General features: G+C 40.3%; 1 protein-coding gene across 2 annotated transcripts in view; it reads right to left on the bottom strand.

Moving 5' to 3' along the window:
• Positions 1-1,501: 1,501 nt before the first annotated feature.
• The window catches only part of tbx4 (T-box transcription factor 4), a 31,390-nt gene continuing 17,402 nt past the window's right edge, over positions 1,502-15,489 (bottom strand). For both annotated transcript variants that reach the window (XM_085380604.1, XM_085380605.1), the window contains exons 6-9: positions 9,155-9,307; positions 4,198-4,286; positions 3,825-4,060; positions 1,502-3,736 (exon numbers count right to left, since the gene is read on the bottom strand). In XM_085380604.1, the coding sequence (XP_085236730.1) occupies positions 3,081-3,736; positions 3,825-4,060; positions 4,198-4,286; positions 9,155-9,307 (1,134 nt within the window). In that variant the 3' untranslated portion in view covers positions 1,502-3,080. The remainder of the gene's footprint in view (positions 3,737-3,824; positions 4,061-4,197; positions 4,287-9,154; positions 9,308-15,489) is intronic.

Here is a 15,489-nt window from a genome sequence, read left to right on the forward strand (position 1 = left end):
GTGTGACCCTCCATCGCTTTGTTGTTTTTGTTAAATGTAATTGACTTTAAGGGTTTGTAGGCCGAGATACAGTCATTAACTATTGCTTCTGCTCAATGTTATAGAAGCTCAAGTCGGTCAAGACTAGAATTGTTTTGTCTACTTACTTCAATGGGAAAAACTGTATAAGTGAAAATAATAGGACCAGAAATTATATTTCACCAATACTTGTGAAAATAACAGATGAATAAGCATCAATTACAACTGAAAATCTGAAGCTGTGCTGCAAACAGATAAAGCAAAGTGCATACATAATCTATAGTAGTCACAATTAGTAAAAACACTGGTACGGCCCTCTGGGATCACCCTGGCTGAATGAAGTTTGCTCTGAGAGCTACAGGAATGTCGGATTACTATTATCAGACAACTTACAGCTCAACATTTCAAGATAGCTGGCTGATGATTTGTTGATTGGAGTGTGAGCGCTCTATGATGAGAACATCCTTCATGTGAACTACATCAGCAGCTGAGAAAGAGATCGAGAAAGAGGTGCTGACAAGAACCAGGACCTGGCCATCAGCATAACTCATGATCTAACGAGAGCTGCATGTGAGGCAAAGCAGTGCCCTCCACGCTGATACACGCATCCTGCTGTCTCTACATTCCTTTCAACAGATTGACTTTTGATTGCAGGACACTTTGACATTTACTGATTATTACCCAAGTGGACACTTGTACTATAAGTACATATTTTGGTTTCGGTTAGACAATGCCGCAAGTGTCAAGTAGTGGTCTTTATGTTTTATAAATCAGTGGCGTTCAGTGTCAAACCAGTGAGAATTTTCTGGCCCAAAAGGTATAAAAACACTTTTGAGGTTCTTAAAATGAAATCAAGCTGAAGCTGCTCAAAAGCCTTTTAGCAACAAGCTTGTGTACAGAGGAGGGTTTCACTTAAACACCAAGCTTGACATGTTATACCGCAGCCATAGAGTATAGTGCATATTGTGAAAGGGTTTTTTGCAACATCAAAATCTCTAAACTGCAACCAAGATTATCAAACTACTTTGATTTAATGTCTCTTTAAAAATCTCAATGATGTTGAGCAGAATGAGTATTTAAAAGTTTTCAAATCTTTGCTATTTTTCTTTGAGCTCTGCATGTTTGCATGTGAGGAGTGAAAAAGGCCAATAACAGTAAAACTTGGACACTCTGCATCAGTCAAACCACAACCAACACAATGAATTATGCCCAACGCCAACATTTTTCAAATGTCAAATATTTGCTCAGTGAAATTTTGATTGACTCATCGTCATAGACCATAAACTGTCGTTAGGCAGCAAAATCATCTGGAATGCTATTTATGGGACTTGGCATTATTTATCACCAGCTTTTAATAGCTTTAAATATAAATTCTGAACATTTTTCCTCATAATAATAAGGAAATTGTAACGAAATGTCATTTAGTGTCTTTAAGTAATTATGTCAGACAGTTAGATTCATGAAAATGTTTATTTATCACATGTGCAAAAATGTCCAAATATTCAAAAATGTTATATTGAATTTACATGAAATAAAAGGACAATGTACAAACCTATATCATTTCGTACAAAGAAGCTTTCGTTGGCAATACAAGTTCCGATTTTTACTGAATGCAGTTCTACTGAGGACGTCCTGTTCCTTGTCCGCTCAGGCTGTTTTATGTTGTGCAGGGATTTTTTTCCTAGTAAGTAATCTGGGAGTCAGACTGGCGAGGCGCTGTCTTTTCTAGTACTCGTGCTGGCTTAACAACAGCTCTTTAAGCTCCCATCTGGTTCCTCCTGAGCACTCTTTGCTGCTCAGTGTGATTTCGAGTCTTCACTTTGGAGCCAAACGTTGACGACCCACCACAGTGCCGTGGCTGAATCTTATACTCGCAACATTTTTTCGTAAGTGCCAGTATCACACGACAAACAAGCTGTAGAAACGTACATATTAACAATTGCCATCATGGTGGATTGTGGTACAGCTTTCACTTCATTTATGTATGTACAACAACATGGGGAAAGAGTGTCTTGCTAGCTTTCTAATGCCAGTGCACATGAGTTTATGACGTGAACTTGGATTTATCTTCCTTGTATTTTGATCAGTCTTATTTTACACTGGGTTTAATGCATTCTTGCTCTGCAGATAAAAGTGTAACAACTCTATTTTTGGCACATGTGCATAATTAAAACTCAAAACTAAAGAATAAAATTGCCCATTGTCATTTCTTTTGGTGAGCCAATCCCATGTACACCAATCTGCTGCTATAAGAAATACCGATCGACTCATCGTCACCCAACATGGAATGGACTGTTTGTCAAAATGAGAACAAAGTGCATGTTGGTGTAGTTCAAGTGTTCAACACACTGAAATCTCCACGATGAAGCAAAAAGCCAGAGGTGTACTCGAGATGACAGCACAGCTTTGACTCGATCGAGGTCACACACTTGAAGTTGTGCTACAATATGTACTTCTGTCTATCTAGCATTTGATTGGCTTGTGGTATACACAAAGACATACCACAGAAGTCATTAAAAAGACAGATTTGGGACATGACCAGATTGTTTTTGGGGTCTTTTTATGCATTTTATTGACATTAATTTTAAAAAAGCAATTACCAGCGACCGTTCTTTATTTTGGGACTGAAAAGCACTCGTGTCTCTCAGACTAAACAGGGCAGCTGTTAACTTCTGTTTATTTAATTTTCTTTGTCCTCCTGCTAAGTGTTTTTCTGCTAATGCTACCTTGATAGGACAAGACACTGACAACCGTAACACTTTTTGTACCCGTAGCGATGCCTCTGACATACCTCAAGTGTCATTGAAACCAATGATTTGCATTTGAGTGTGACCGAACCGCCCCACTCCACCTGATCACTGGCTTATAGCACATCTGACTAAGTAAAGAGCAGGTCTGTCACTGTTTGCCACCTACAGCATTGGATGGAATATTGATTCAGTATGAACACGTGGGTGTAAAGCAACATGACTGTAGTTCATTAGCATTGCTTGGCACTGACACCCCACAGTGGGATTCTGGAAACCTTCATATGAGAAAACTGATGTCTCCAGTGACTGACATTAGCTGTCAGTCCAGTTACTCCCTGTGCTACTCAGCCCAACTTGGTACTGATAAGCCTGCTCCCGGATGGATATTGTACCCTGTGCTGAATAGCTGGAGAAATCTCGGTGAGGTAGGAGTGGCGATCCTGGTTTCCTGTGGTACAGAGGTGGATGACCTGAACTATCTCTGGATCCCGGGAAAGATGGAGAGCTTGATGAAGAAGAGGTTGAAGGTGGTATCACAGGCAGACCTCGCTGGACTGCGGCCGAGTTGTAGACGCCCAAGTCAGCTTGTGGTCGTGACACCACCGATGATGCCGGGTGTGGCACCACAGGCGCGACCGTGGCTGAGTTGGTGAAGTGAGCAGTAAAAGGCTGGTAGGGTACGCCTTCCATGCCGTAGCGAGGGTACGGCTGCACTGTAGCCCACATATTACAATTAATTGAAGGAGAGTTGGTTAGGTCATCTGCGTCTGCCGCCCCAGATCCAGACTCTGTTTCCATACCGCCATACATACACGCCTCTCTAGAAGTGATTGCCTCAGTGCGATATGGATGAGAGAGTAAGGGTGATTCGTAAGAAGGAGGCGACCGAAAGTAATGCTCATCTGAGACTGCAGTTGATGTCTCCAGGTATGACCGTTTACATCCGAGCTCCAAGTGTCGCCCGTTATCTGCAACGTTGTTACAAAGAAAACTGCAGTTAATGGCAATTGCAGCCAATGGCGTCTGTGATGTTGCACACTTATCAGCAGAACATACCTCTGTGTTTGAAGCAGTGATAAAGAAGATTGGGATCTCTGCTTTGTGGGAAGTGAGTAGAAATGGGATCTTGGGAGTCTGGGTTAGACAAAGGAACCCCAGTATCATACTGGTAAGAGGACAGTACTTGAGGATGCCCCGCGAGAACTCCTGCTCCAAGTTTCCCCGCTAGGTGACTGTGCGTTGAAATGAGCCTTTGGCGAACCATGTTCTTTGAAATCACGGGATACTCTTTCCTGTAGGTGAGTAGAAGTGATAGAGTAGAAGTATATTTAGTTTGCCGTGTATACATACCCTCACTGACAGTTATAGTGTCCTAAATGGATTTATGAGATCAGCTTTACTTTCCTGGTTCCTTTTTCTGTAAACATACCCTTGAAGTCTTGAGACACGCAGATCTCCTTCTTCACTGCCTCGGAATCCTTTAGCAAATGGATTGTTTTCTATTTTCAGCTGAGTGATCTAGGAAAATGAGACCTTAATAAAGCTGTTATTCTGAAAAAGTCCCTGCTGATACTGGGCAAGAGCTTTTATAGTTACATTTCCATTTCATCAGTCTATAACTGTGAGCTCTGACCAAAACGGTCTGACTCTACCCTTTAAAAGCAAAAAGACTTCACATTATGTCTTCATACTTTAATTAGAATTAATTAATTGATAAAATGATTAATAATTCTAATCAATTTGTCTTAAAAACTCCCTGGAAAGCAAAATGCTGAAGCAAGAGTAGTGACAGGCAGGGCTGGACTGGCCATCGGGCATTTGCCCGGTGGGCCGCTCGTGATTTTTCATTTTTATGGGCCGATGGGGTTTTATTTCTTTTCTTTTTTTAACAGTATAAATGAATGGTGGTGGATTGGCCAGTTGGTCATGATCGACTCTGGGCTGGACAATTACAGCCGAGGAGGTCAAAGGAAAACAAAGGAACGCGATTTGTCCCGTACTACTTCAGCTAGAAAGTTGATCGGCTGATCGGCTTTTTTCTCTGCGCCGGAAAGAGGAAACCAGCACAGGTCACGCTAAACAACAGCAGCACGTTTAAGCTTGATCAGCTGTTGTTAGAATGTATTTAATATTAATTTCTAGCAACAGCTGATGTTTGCTGGAGCCACAGCTGTAAAGCTGCTGGTCATGATGTCGGTTTGTATATCTGGTGAGAGGGAAACATGAAGATGAAACCAGGAGATGTCCTTACTGAACCATCAGAGCTGAACAGGTGATGGAGAAACAGGTTTACCTTTTAGGTGACATGAATGAGTTGAAGGGAAGTTATGAACTGTTTCTGAGAGACAAATAACACCAGGATCCTTTTCTAAGTAGCTGACAGCTGGTAACTGTGCAGGGGCGGGTCTAGCAAAGTGTTGCCAGGGGGCCATGTAGGGCATTAACAGGGAGAGGGGGGCACAAAGAAATACTTTTCTTTCTTATTCTCATTTAAAATATCTCGCTTTTATTAAATAATCATCTGAATCTTACAACCAAAGTTTTCATCTGATGTAAAATGTATAGAAATCAATTATTGTGTTCAGTAAATATTAAGTCTAATATACCCTAGTAAGTTATAGTATTCTTCCCTTTGGGAAGGTACCATCCGTGCAGTTTGCAATTCTGTTGAAGAAAGATGTTGAATCTATTTAATTACTGTAGAAAAATAATAGATTTCTGTGCATTTGTTTGATACGTGCATTAAGGCAAGGCAAGGCAAATTTATTTGTATAGCACAATTCAACAACAAGGTGATTCAAAGTGCTTTACAGAGACATTAGAAACAAGAACAAATAAAAAGCATGATTTAAAATTGATTAAAACAAGCAAACAAACAAACTAACTAAACACACACATTTCACACCTGTTCGCGCGATCTGAACCCTTATCGTAAGGGGAGCTACCAGTCCTTCTGTGGACGAGCTACTTTCTATTTTAAATTCCCTGAATTTAAAATACTCTCTAGACCCAGTCTAGACCCAGCTGGGGAGCTACCCAGAGCTCTAAACCCACTTAACAAACAAACAAACAAACAAAACAGTATATAAAATCAAAACAGATAAAATCAGAACAGTAGATAAAATCAGTAGTTAATGTAAGTTTTGAAATTTAAGCTTAACAAACAAACAAACAACAGTATATAAAATCAAAACAGATAAAATCAGAAATAGATAAAATCAGTAGTTAGTTAATGTAAGTTTTGAAATTTAAGCTTAAAGTGTGGATTTGGTGCTTTATTCAAATGCAGCTGAGAACAGGTGAGTCTTCAACCTGGATTTAAATAAACTGAGTGTTTCAGCTGACCTGAGGCTTTCTGGGAGTTTGTTCCAGATATAAGGAGCATAAAAGCTGAATGCAGCTTCTCCATGTCTGGTTCTGACTCTGGGAACTGATAAAAGACCGGATCCAGATGACCTGAGGGATCTGGAAGGTTCATACTGGGTCAGGAGGTCACTGATGTATTTTGGTCCTAAACCATTCAGAGCTTTATAGGCCAGCATCAGAACTTTAAAGTCTATCCTCTGACGGACAGGCAGCCAGTGTAAGGACCTCAGAGCTGGACTGATGTGGTCCACTTTTTTGGTCTTAGTGAGGACTCGAGCAGCAGAGTTCTGAATGAGCTGTAGATGTCTGACTGGTTTTTTAGGTAGACCTGTAAAGATGCTGTTACAGTAATCAAGCCTACTAAAGATGAATGCATGGACTAGTTTTTCCAGGTTCTGTTGAGACATCAGATCTTTTATCCTTGAAATATTCTTGAGGTGATAGTAAGCTGACTTTGTTATTGTCTTAATGTGTTTTTCTAAGTTTAGGTCTGCATCCATCACTACACCCAAATTTCTCGCCTGGTTTGTGGTTTTTAGATGTATAGATTGAAGTTCTCTGGTGACCTGTAATCGTTTTTCTTTGGCGCCAAAGACTATTACTTCAGTTTTGTTTTTGTTTAGTTGGAGAAAATTGTGGCACAACCAGTCATTGATTTCCTCAATGCATTTACCAAGAGCCTGTACAGGGCCTCGGTCTCCTGGTGACATTGTGATATATATTTGTGTGTCATCTGCATAGCTGTGGTAGTTTATTTTGTTGTTCTTTATAATTAAAATCGGTTTTGTCAATTAAGCATCTTGAGGCAGAGGGTGGGGGAGTGGTTCCCTACTTTTCTTTCTTTTCTTTTTTTGCTGGGAGTATTAGTGAGGTATATGTAATTATAAATTAGGTTGTTTTTTATTTTTGCTAAGTACTGTTTAGAATACCAGAATAGGGAGGATGGTGTAGGTTTAAGTTTATTATAAAGGCTTTATGGCTTTTCCTATAATACCTGGTGGGCCGGTCACTAGTCAAAATGCCCGGGCTGATTTTTTGTCCCAGGTGACAGGGACTAGACAGAGATAACATATTTCTCCCATATTGGCTTCTCTTCACTGGCTAAATTCTTCTCATCACGTATAAGGTCTTGAATGATCAGGTCTCATCTTATCTAAAAACCTCATAGTATCTTATAACTATAATAGTCAGAGCACTCTCAGACTGCTGATTTACTCGTGGTTGCTGGTGCATTTAGAATGTAGAATAGGAGGCAGGTAGGTGTGTTCACACCTTGCTCCATACTCTACACCCCTCTGGTACTGTAGCTGTAAACAAACATTGCTTAGCACAGCAACTATCTGGCATTTTGGCTAAATTAAACTCAAAGAAGTTCAGGGGAAAGCTGGATGGCAGTGCTGTTTTGCCCTCCAGGTGGGTGTGTCCCCACAGATAGGTCTAGGCCGTTGGGAGTCCCCCCCCCCCCCCCCAGTCTGATTTTACAGACGACTCACTGTCACCAAAAGAGTTTTAAAAATATGATCTTCTCAAACTATAAAGAAAAGGAAAATATTTAAATTAAGTGTCTCTATTTAAAAAAAAATCATGATGTGATATTATAGTATATAGTATACAAGAAATTTGTTCACTATTTTTATTACAAATTATATCAGTAAGGAAGCTGACTAAATATTAACTGATAATTTGTGGCAAAGGGGTGGGATTAAATAAGTGTGTACAGAACGGCAGCTACATTGAAATGTATTGATTTTTTTGTATAGTATTTTATTTCTCTCTTATTTCCTTTCTAAATGTATATTGTTTACATGTCTGAACTAAAAATGACCAAAAATGACCAAAGTGCTTAAAGGAGGTTGATAATTGTCGGGGTTATCTCTGTAGTGTTGTTGTTCTTTGCCTTCCAACATAAAGTGCCTTGAGGCAATGTCTGTGGTGATTTGGTGTTATCTAAATACAGCTGATAAATGGAAAATTCAGTCACTATTCCTGTCAAGGTTATTCCTAGTGCTTCTGCAGTACTTCCATACTTCCTTCCTCTTGAAAATCACTTCCCGGGAATCCTGTTCTGACCACTTGCACCAATGTACAGTGAACATGTGCTACAGTTAAGGCTGGTGGTCCTGCTGATGTACTGCATTGAGACTCTTGATGTTTGCTCTTAGGGTTTTAGAAAGAGAACAGCAGTGAAGACCTTCGACATGAAAGTCAGCTCAGTTTGTCACAGAAGTCGTTTGGTGTGTTAACCAATTTTATCTCTTTAGTCCCTGCCCTTTGTACACACCGCCCGTCGCTACTACCGATTGGATGGTTTAGTGAGGTCCTCGGATCGGCCCCGCCGGGGTCGGTCACGGCCCTGGCGGAGCGCCGAGAAGACGATCAAACTTGACTATCTAGAGGAAGTAAAAGTCGTAACTTGAATCATATCTGTTATTAACCTCTGTCTCTCTTCCACAGCATGTCTTTTATCCTGTCTTCCTTCTCTCACCCCAACCAATCACAGCAGATGGCCCCGCCCCTCCCTGAGCCTGGTTCTGCCGGAGGTTTCTTCCTGTTAAAAGGGAGTTTTTCCTTCCCACTGTCGCCAAAGTGCTTGCTCATAGGGGGTCATATGATTGTTGGGTTTTTCTCTGTATCTATGAAGCGCCTTGAGGCGACTTTTGTTGTGATTTGGCGCTATATAAATAAAATTGAATTGAATTGAATTGAATCTCCACAGAGAAACTGGAAGTTGCCTGAACAAGATTTGGGGAGTGATCAAAAATAGGAGGAAGCATGAAAACATCTTTAATTATTTATTATTGGTATTACCTTTATTTAACCAGGAAGTCCCACTGAGATAGACATAGAAACTAAAAACATGAAGTTGCGTGGTTATGGTTGTTTTTTGTTTGATTTTTGCTTTATGTGGTCAGGGTTATGGTGCTTTTCTTCACATTTAGATAAAACACTTAATACCCTTTGAGCACTTAAGACTATTCTAAACCAAATGCTAATTATTATAGCATACATCCGAGACATACCTTGTGGTTTTGATAAGAGGTTACGGAGATGAAGGCTGTCTCGTGAAAGACATGGGTGCAGTAAGCAGTGTTCTTTGATCCAAAGGCATTGTTCTCATCAGCTTTGACTATGTGTAGCCTGGGCTGGTACTTGTGCATGGAGTTCAAGATGATCTAGCAAGAAAAAGAAGGCATTTATTTTCAAAATTACTGAGCATACCTGATGTGAATGGTGACTAGAGGACACACACATCAATCAGCTACAGTACAGCATTAAAACCACAGACTCCACATCATACCACAGAAACGTCTCAAAACAGTTCAACACAACTAAGCCAGTGACCCAGCTTTCAAACTTCCTAGATGATCCAGTCGAGCATTTGTGAAGTATGGACAACAAACTGGATTCATGGAGATCCCACTCTGCAACTCAAAAGACAAAACGATGCAATATCCCTGTGCACAGTGCTTTTGGAGGGCTAAAGGATGAATCCATGTAGATCAACTCAGCTTGTTTGGAAAGGCTGAACTTAAAGAATGAATCAACATAAAAATGTTTTTAGTCTGTGATAACCAGGCTTTAAAATCGGCCATGTAGAATCTTCAGTTAATGAGCAATTAAAGGTGATAAATGCAAATTAATGCATATTACTCTTGAACAATTAATAATTTCCAGTGACAGCATGACAGCTTCCACTGCCCACCCTCAACACATCAACTTGTCCTTATCCCTGTGTGCGTAAAATAAAGTGGTGTTTGCTGTATTTCATCATCTTGCTAGCGCTGCATAAGAGAAAGAAGCAGAAGTTATTTCATTTTAAAAGCAGAAACTTATAAAAGAGGGCAGTAATTTCAAATAATTATCAGCAAATATACAAAGCGTTCCTCTGCAGTTTGTCACAAATATGGCTGTTAGCTAATGTGTGGTTGCTATATTTCCCAGAAAGATAAAAAATGTTACTGTCATAATAAGAGATGGAGAAAGAAATACCAAAGAGAGGACAGGAGGAAGCTTAGAGAGTAACGTTTAAATCTTAAATATAATTTCCTTATTAATTTTAGAGTTTATAAATCAGATGTTTTGCTTAATTATGTTTTGGTGAAACAAAATGAAAAACAAACACACTGATTTGTGTTGCTGAAAATAAGAAAACATAACACTGTACCCGGGGTTTAGTTAAAGTTTAGTGGAGGCTAAAACGGTGGGTTTGCAGTACTGTGGGGAAAATCTGCAGTAATGCAGTATGTTGAAGTGATACAGAGCAGGTTGTGGTATTCATGGTCGATGATTAGATTCTGAATTCTTCCTTTTATATTAGCTTCATAGTGTCAGAGGTTGAAAATCTGAGGTAATCCAGAGCAGCAGCACATGTCAACTGATTTTGGAGCTCAGAAAAAGTTATTATGTGACTTGTTTTTGAGCAATGGAAAATAATAAAATTGATAATAGATATCATTTATGATTAACCACATTTTTTAAGTTCAGTGAAGTTTAGTTTCACTGGCCACAATCAGGCTCGATTACTGCCAGACCTGTTAAACCAGTAGATAGACGAGTCTGACAAAGCGAAGGAGGCTTGTGCCTCAATCTAAGGGAACAGCTGAGAAGACAAGGTCACTGACATCTGTCAGCCTGAACAGAGTCACAGAGTCATTTCCAAGGCTTTGGGATTCCAGCAAATCACAGTGAGAATCATTTCTCCACACATGGAGAAAACTGGAAGTGCTGGTGAACCTTCCCATGAGTGGCTGGCCTGCCATGGGCACATCTAAAGAACTGCAAGCCTCACTCGCCTCAGTTATGGTCAGAGTTTATGATTCAACAGTAAGAAAGAGACTGGACAGAAAGGGTGTCCATGGTAGAGTTCAAAGGAGAAAACCACTGCTGACCAAAAAGAACATCAAAGCTCATCTCACATCTGCCAAAAAACATCTTGATGATCCCCGAAAATATTCTGTGGACTTAAATCCATTTGAGATACTTTGGTATAATCTTAAACATACTGTTCATGCTTGAAACGCTACAAGTGTAGTTGAATTAAAACAATTCTGCAAAGCAGAACCACACATTCATCTGAAAGACTCATTGCAGTTCTTGCTGCCAAGGGTGGCACAACCAGTTATTAGGTTTTTCAAAATGGGCCAGGAAGGTTTGACTAACTCGTTTCCCTTTATACATTAAATCATCACAACTGCATTTTGTATTTGCTCAGCTCCCCCTATTAAAAAACGTTTGATGATTTGAAACATTTAAATGTGACAAATATGCAAAAAAGTAAGAAATCGAGCAGGGGAAAATACTTTATCACTGCACTGGAAGATTACCAATAATCTTAGTGTTATGGTAAATGAACTGGAATGTATGCAGCGCCTTTCTAATCAAGTTAATCTAGTTTTAACAACAGGTAGAACTTATCTCACAGCATGAACACTGACACCAAATAATCATAATTACTGTTTTTGCTGCAGATGGTCTCCGTGCCACTGACACTGTGTGTCTGTGTGTGTGTGGGGGCGTGCTGTGTTCACTAAAAAATATGAAATCATTTTGAATTAGACGGCTGGAAAAGTAAGTGCTGTAGGGACATTTTGCAAATAAACAGTTTACCTGTGACACGACTGGCTATAAAAATGGGAAGCAGTTCGTCGCCATCTCCAAAAAACGTCAAATTGTGGAACAATTTTGTAACAATTTCTGTTTTTAGCGTAAGATATAGTTCCATTCAGACACTGTCCTTTTCAGAAGAGGCTTTGCATATTTCAGCAAGACAATTCTAAACTGCATACTCCATCTATTACAACAGAAATAGATGAAAACAATTGGATCAACCCAAAATGAAAAATATCACAGAGGAAATCAGAGACTGTTGAGCAGTCACAATCCTCTCTCCTCTTTTCCCAGATGATTTTTTGGACTCTTGTTCAGAGGTTATGCTACACAGTTGTAAATATTGCCCTGTTACTTGCATTAAAATGACCTTATTTCTTTCTTAAAATGGTAATTTTTTTCATTTTGGACATTTATTATGTTTTTGTGCAAATCAATGCAACTCTCACTTATGTCTTCCTGTAAATATGAAACAATGAATTCCAGACTGTGTGATGTCAGTGTGTAGCAGTTTTAAAACAGACCTTTTTAAAATGTTAACAACCTTTCTGGCTGAATGCCCTGCAGGCCAACGTCTCCCATGTGCACACTCGTTAAAGTACCAAACATTTCCCTCTGAATCTCATCTTAAACTGAACCCTTTAGTTGTAACATGATTAACGCGTTGAGTGAGATCTTGATGTTTCATTTCCATCACAGGTGAGTGTTGCTATGTGCCAGTATATAGCAGGTGGCATGTGTGTAGTGTTTACATTGTTAGGTATCTGCAGGTCAGCTCAATAGCATCACTCTTCTCCCAGTGCTGTGCCCAGTGAAGCGTTAGCAACAGTAGGGCAGGGTCAGCGCTAGTCCAGCTCTGTCAGGGCTGATAATCGTCAAGCTATGCACCTCGACTCCCTCCTTCTTTTGCCAGACACTCTCCTGAGGAGTCTTCACCTCCAGGGAACTCCCAAAGAGAATCAAAGGTTGAAGAGGGCATGGGGAGCTAGGCACAGGTTCAACAGTGACCAGCCCCTCGCTCACTTGCTTCTGTTGCTGAGGCAGGGTGGAGACAGAGATAAAGCTATTGGCTGGTTCAATGGAGGCTCTCTGTTGACCTTTGTCTGCTCTGCTGTCTGGCTGCTGTTTGGGGGTGATACTGGAGACTCTTGGATGACTGAAAGCACCGATCAGGGAAGCCCTCTTAGATCAGTGAAGAGTTAAAGAAATTGCTTTCATCTCAGCTGATTAAAAATGGGGATTACTGACTTTGATTGAGATGAGTCCTGAAAAGGCAGTGAGTTATTTTCTGTAGTAAAGTAAATGATTTCATTGGCCATATTACAGCCAGTGAAATCATTTTAAAATGTTTCTTTCCATTATTACAACAATGGGTCGGATGGTGTTTGGTGAGATCTGGATTCCTACGAAACTCAGAGTTAACCCTTAAATATATCATTTACTATTATTGTTAACACATCTATATATTTTTAAATGAACTGTTGAAAAGCACTTGGGCTAGTTATAGATGCACCACAGTTTTGTTGTTGTTGAGGTTTTAAAGGTGCATAAGTGACAGATTAATGTCTGTACACATAACACAATGATAAACGGACTTGTCCTTTTATAATACTTTCCTACACATATACATATTTTTCTTCATGAGTGTTTTCTATCCAACATTTACACACGTTCATACTCTGATGGATACACTGAAGAGCAACTTATTCATTTCTTAAAAGCATCTTTTGGCTAACAGCAGCTAATCCTGAGTAGCTAGCGTCTGTTTGCTGGCAAGAACGAGCAGATAGTTTCTTCTGGTGATGTAGAACAGGTTGCATTGCCAAAAGCGAATAGCAGTTGAATTAACGTCTGTAACTGACTGTGATGTCACCAAGTATTTAGTTTTTTAGGCATGAATTACAAAAAGAGAAGCTGTGACCTGTGTTGACACCTGACTCGTGATGAATTATAACTGGTTAAAGCACTTTGACTGAATCAGAAGCAAAGTGGGGCCAGAGCCACTGAGTTAGCAGCTTTTTCCTTTGTGCTATTTTTATTTTAAGTTAAGGAATATTTCCGTTTTACCTTAAATGCTTCTCTGTGCACACATGCTCCTGCAAAAGGTGGAAGATGTACAAAATCAAGCCCATCCCTGTTTTAAAAACATTCTAGGACCTCTTTAGCCTTTTCCACAGGTCACTGGAGCACAGGTGCTACATCTTCAGTGTGATACCTTATTTCTAAACTCTGGTTCCAGCCCTGGATAAAACACAACATAAAATATTGAGAATATCAAACATTTAGATGCTGTTTTTGACCACTAAATAGACTCTAATTACATTATTATATTATCTCATGAATTTCCAATGTGAGAATTTTTCTATCACAATTCATTTACTACTACTAAACTTATTGATGCCACACTAAACAGCCTATGAACAGTGAGAGCTATGGTCAAAAGTATTATTTTCACATTATACAAAGAGCATAATCAGGAGTTCTGTCGCTCTACTTCAAGAGGCACTGTTTCACTGCACACCTCCTGGTCTGCGCGTCATTTGGGCCCTGCCTGGCCTCTAACTTGCTCTGTCCTCATTACTCGCCCTTATCACTAGCAAGGCACTCAACTCAATCTGACAGCAGGCCCCGCCACTGATCTGAGAGGTTATGAACCTAATGAGCCCGCCCATTGATGGGATGGCTTCAGACAAGCTATCCCAGGATCCCCCTGGGGAGTGCTGCCACAGTCGCACTCTTCACCTCCCTCTGCAGTTCTCTCTCTTACACACTTCATCTCTTCATTCCATCTTTCCATCATGAATCAGCCTGTGAAAAACAGCACGATGATATTGCTGCTCACATATCTATCAGTCCGATATTCAGTTCAATTCAGCTTTATTTACACAGCGCCAAATCACAACAACAGTCGCCTCAAGGTGCTTTATACTGTAAGGCAGACCCTACAATAATACATACAGAGAAAACCCCAACAATTATATGGCCCCTATGAGCAAGGACTTTGGCGACAGTGGGAAGGAAGAACTCCCTTTTAACAGGAAGAAACCTCAGCATAAACACAAACATTTTCTAAACATAACCAGGTTTTGGTGCATAAATCTCACCGAGATCTGGGCTTGACATCAGCCCACGTTCGTTAAAATCCAGCTTTCAGCTGCTTATCCAGGTCCAGGTTGCCATTGTTGGAATTTAAGCAATGATGCTCAGGCCTCCCTCTCCCCTACACCTCCCCAACAGCTCTTCTGGCAGGGCACCAAGGTGCTCATTGGCTCAGTGATATTATCTCTCCAGAGTGCCCTGGGCCTAACCCTGGACTTCCTCCCATATCAACAATCCTGAAACACCCAGGAGCCATACAGGATGTTGACCCCGTTTGACATGGAGGAATATTAGCAACAGAACCACATCATCAGCAAAATACAGAGAGGGGATTCTGAGACCACTTAAACTGACACGCCATAGTTGCACCTATAGTTTATAATAGCTATCCAAATAATGTTTACAGATACATTAAATAGAGGTAGAATGAATAATGAGAGGCAGAGCCTTCAGTTTTCAGGCCCCTCTTCTGTGGAACCAGCTTCCAGCTTGGATTCGGGAAACAGACACTATCTCTACTTTTAAGATTAGGCTTCAAACTTTCCTTTTTGCTGAAGCATATAGTTAGGGCTGGACCAGGTGACCCTGAATCCTCCCTTAGTTATGCTGCAATAGGTGTAGGCTGCCGGAGGCTTCACATGGCGCACTG

The sequence above is a fragment of the Rhamphochromis longiceps genome, linkage group LG14 (assembly GCF_057381845.1).
Source record: "Rhamphochromis longiceps isolate RC_006_pf linkage group LG14, R_longiceps_female_GT1.1, whole genome shotgun sequence".
NCBI classification, from domain to species: domain Eukaryota; kingdom Metazoa; phylum Chordata; class Actinopteri; order Cichliformes; family Cichlidae; genus Rhamphochromis; species Rhamphochromis longiceps.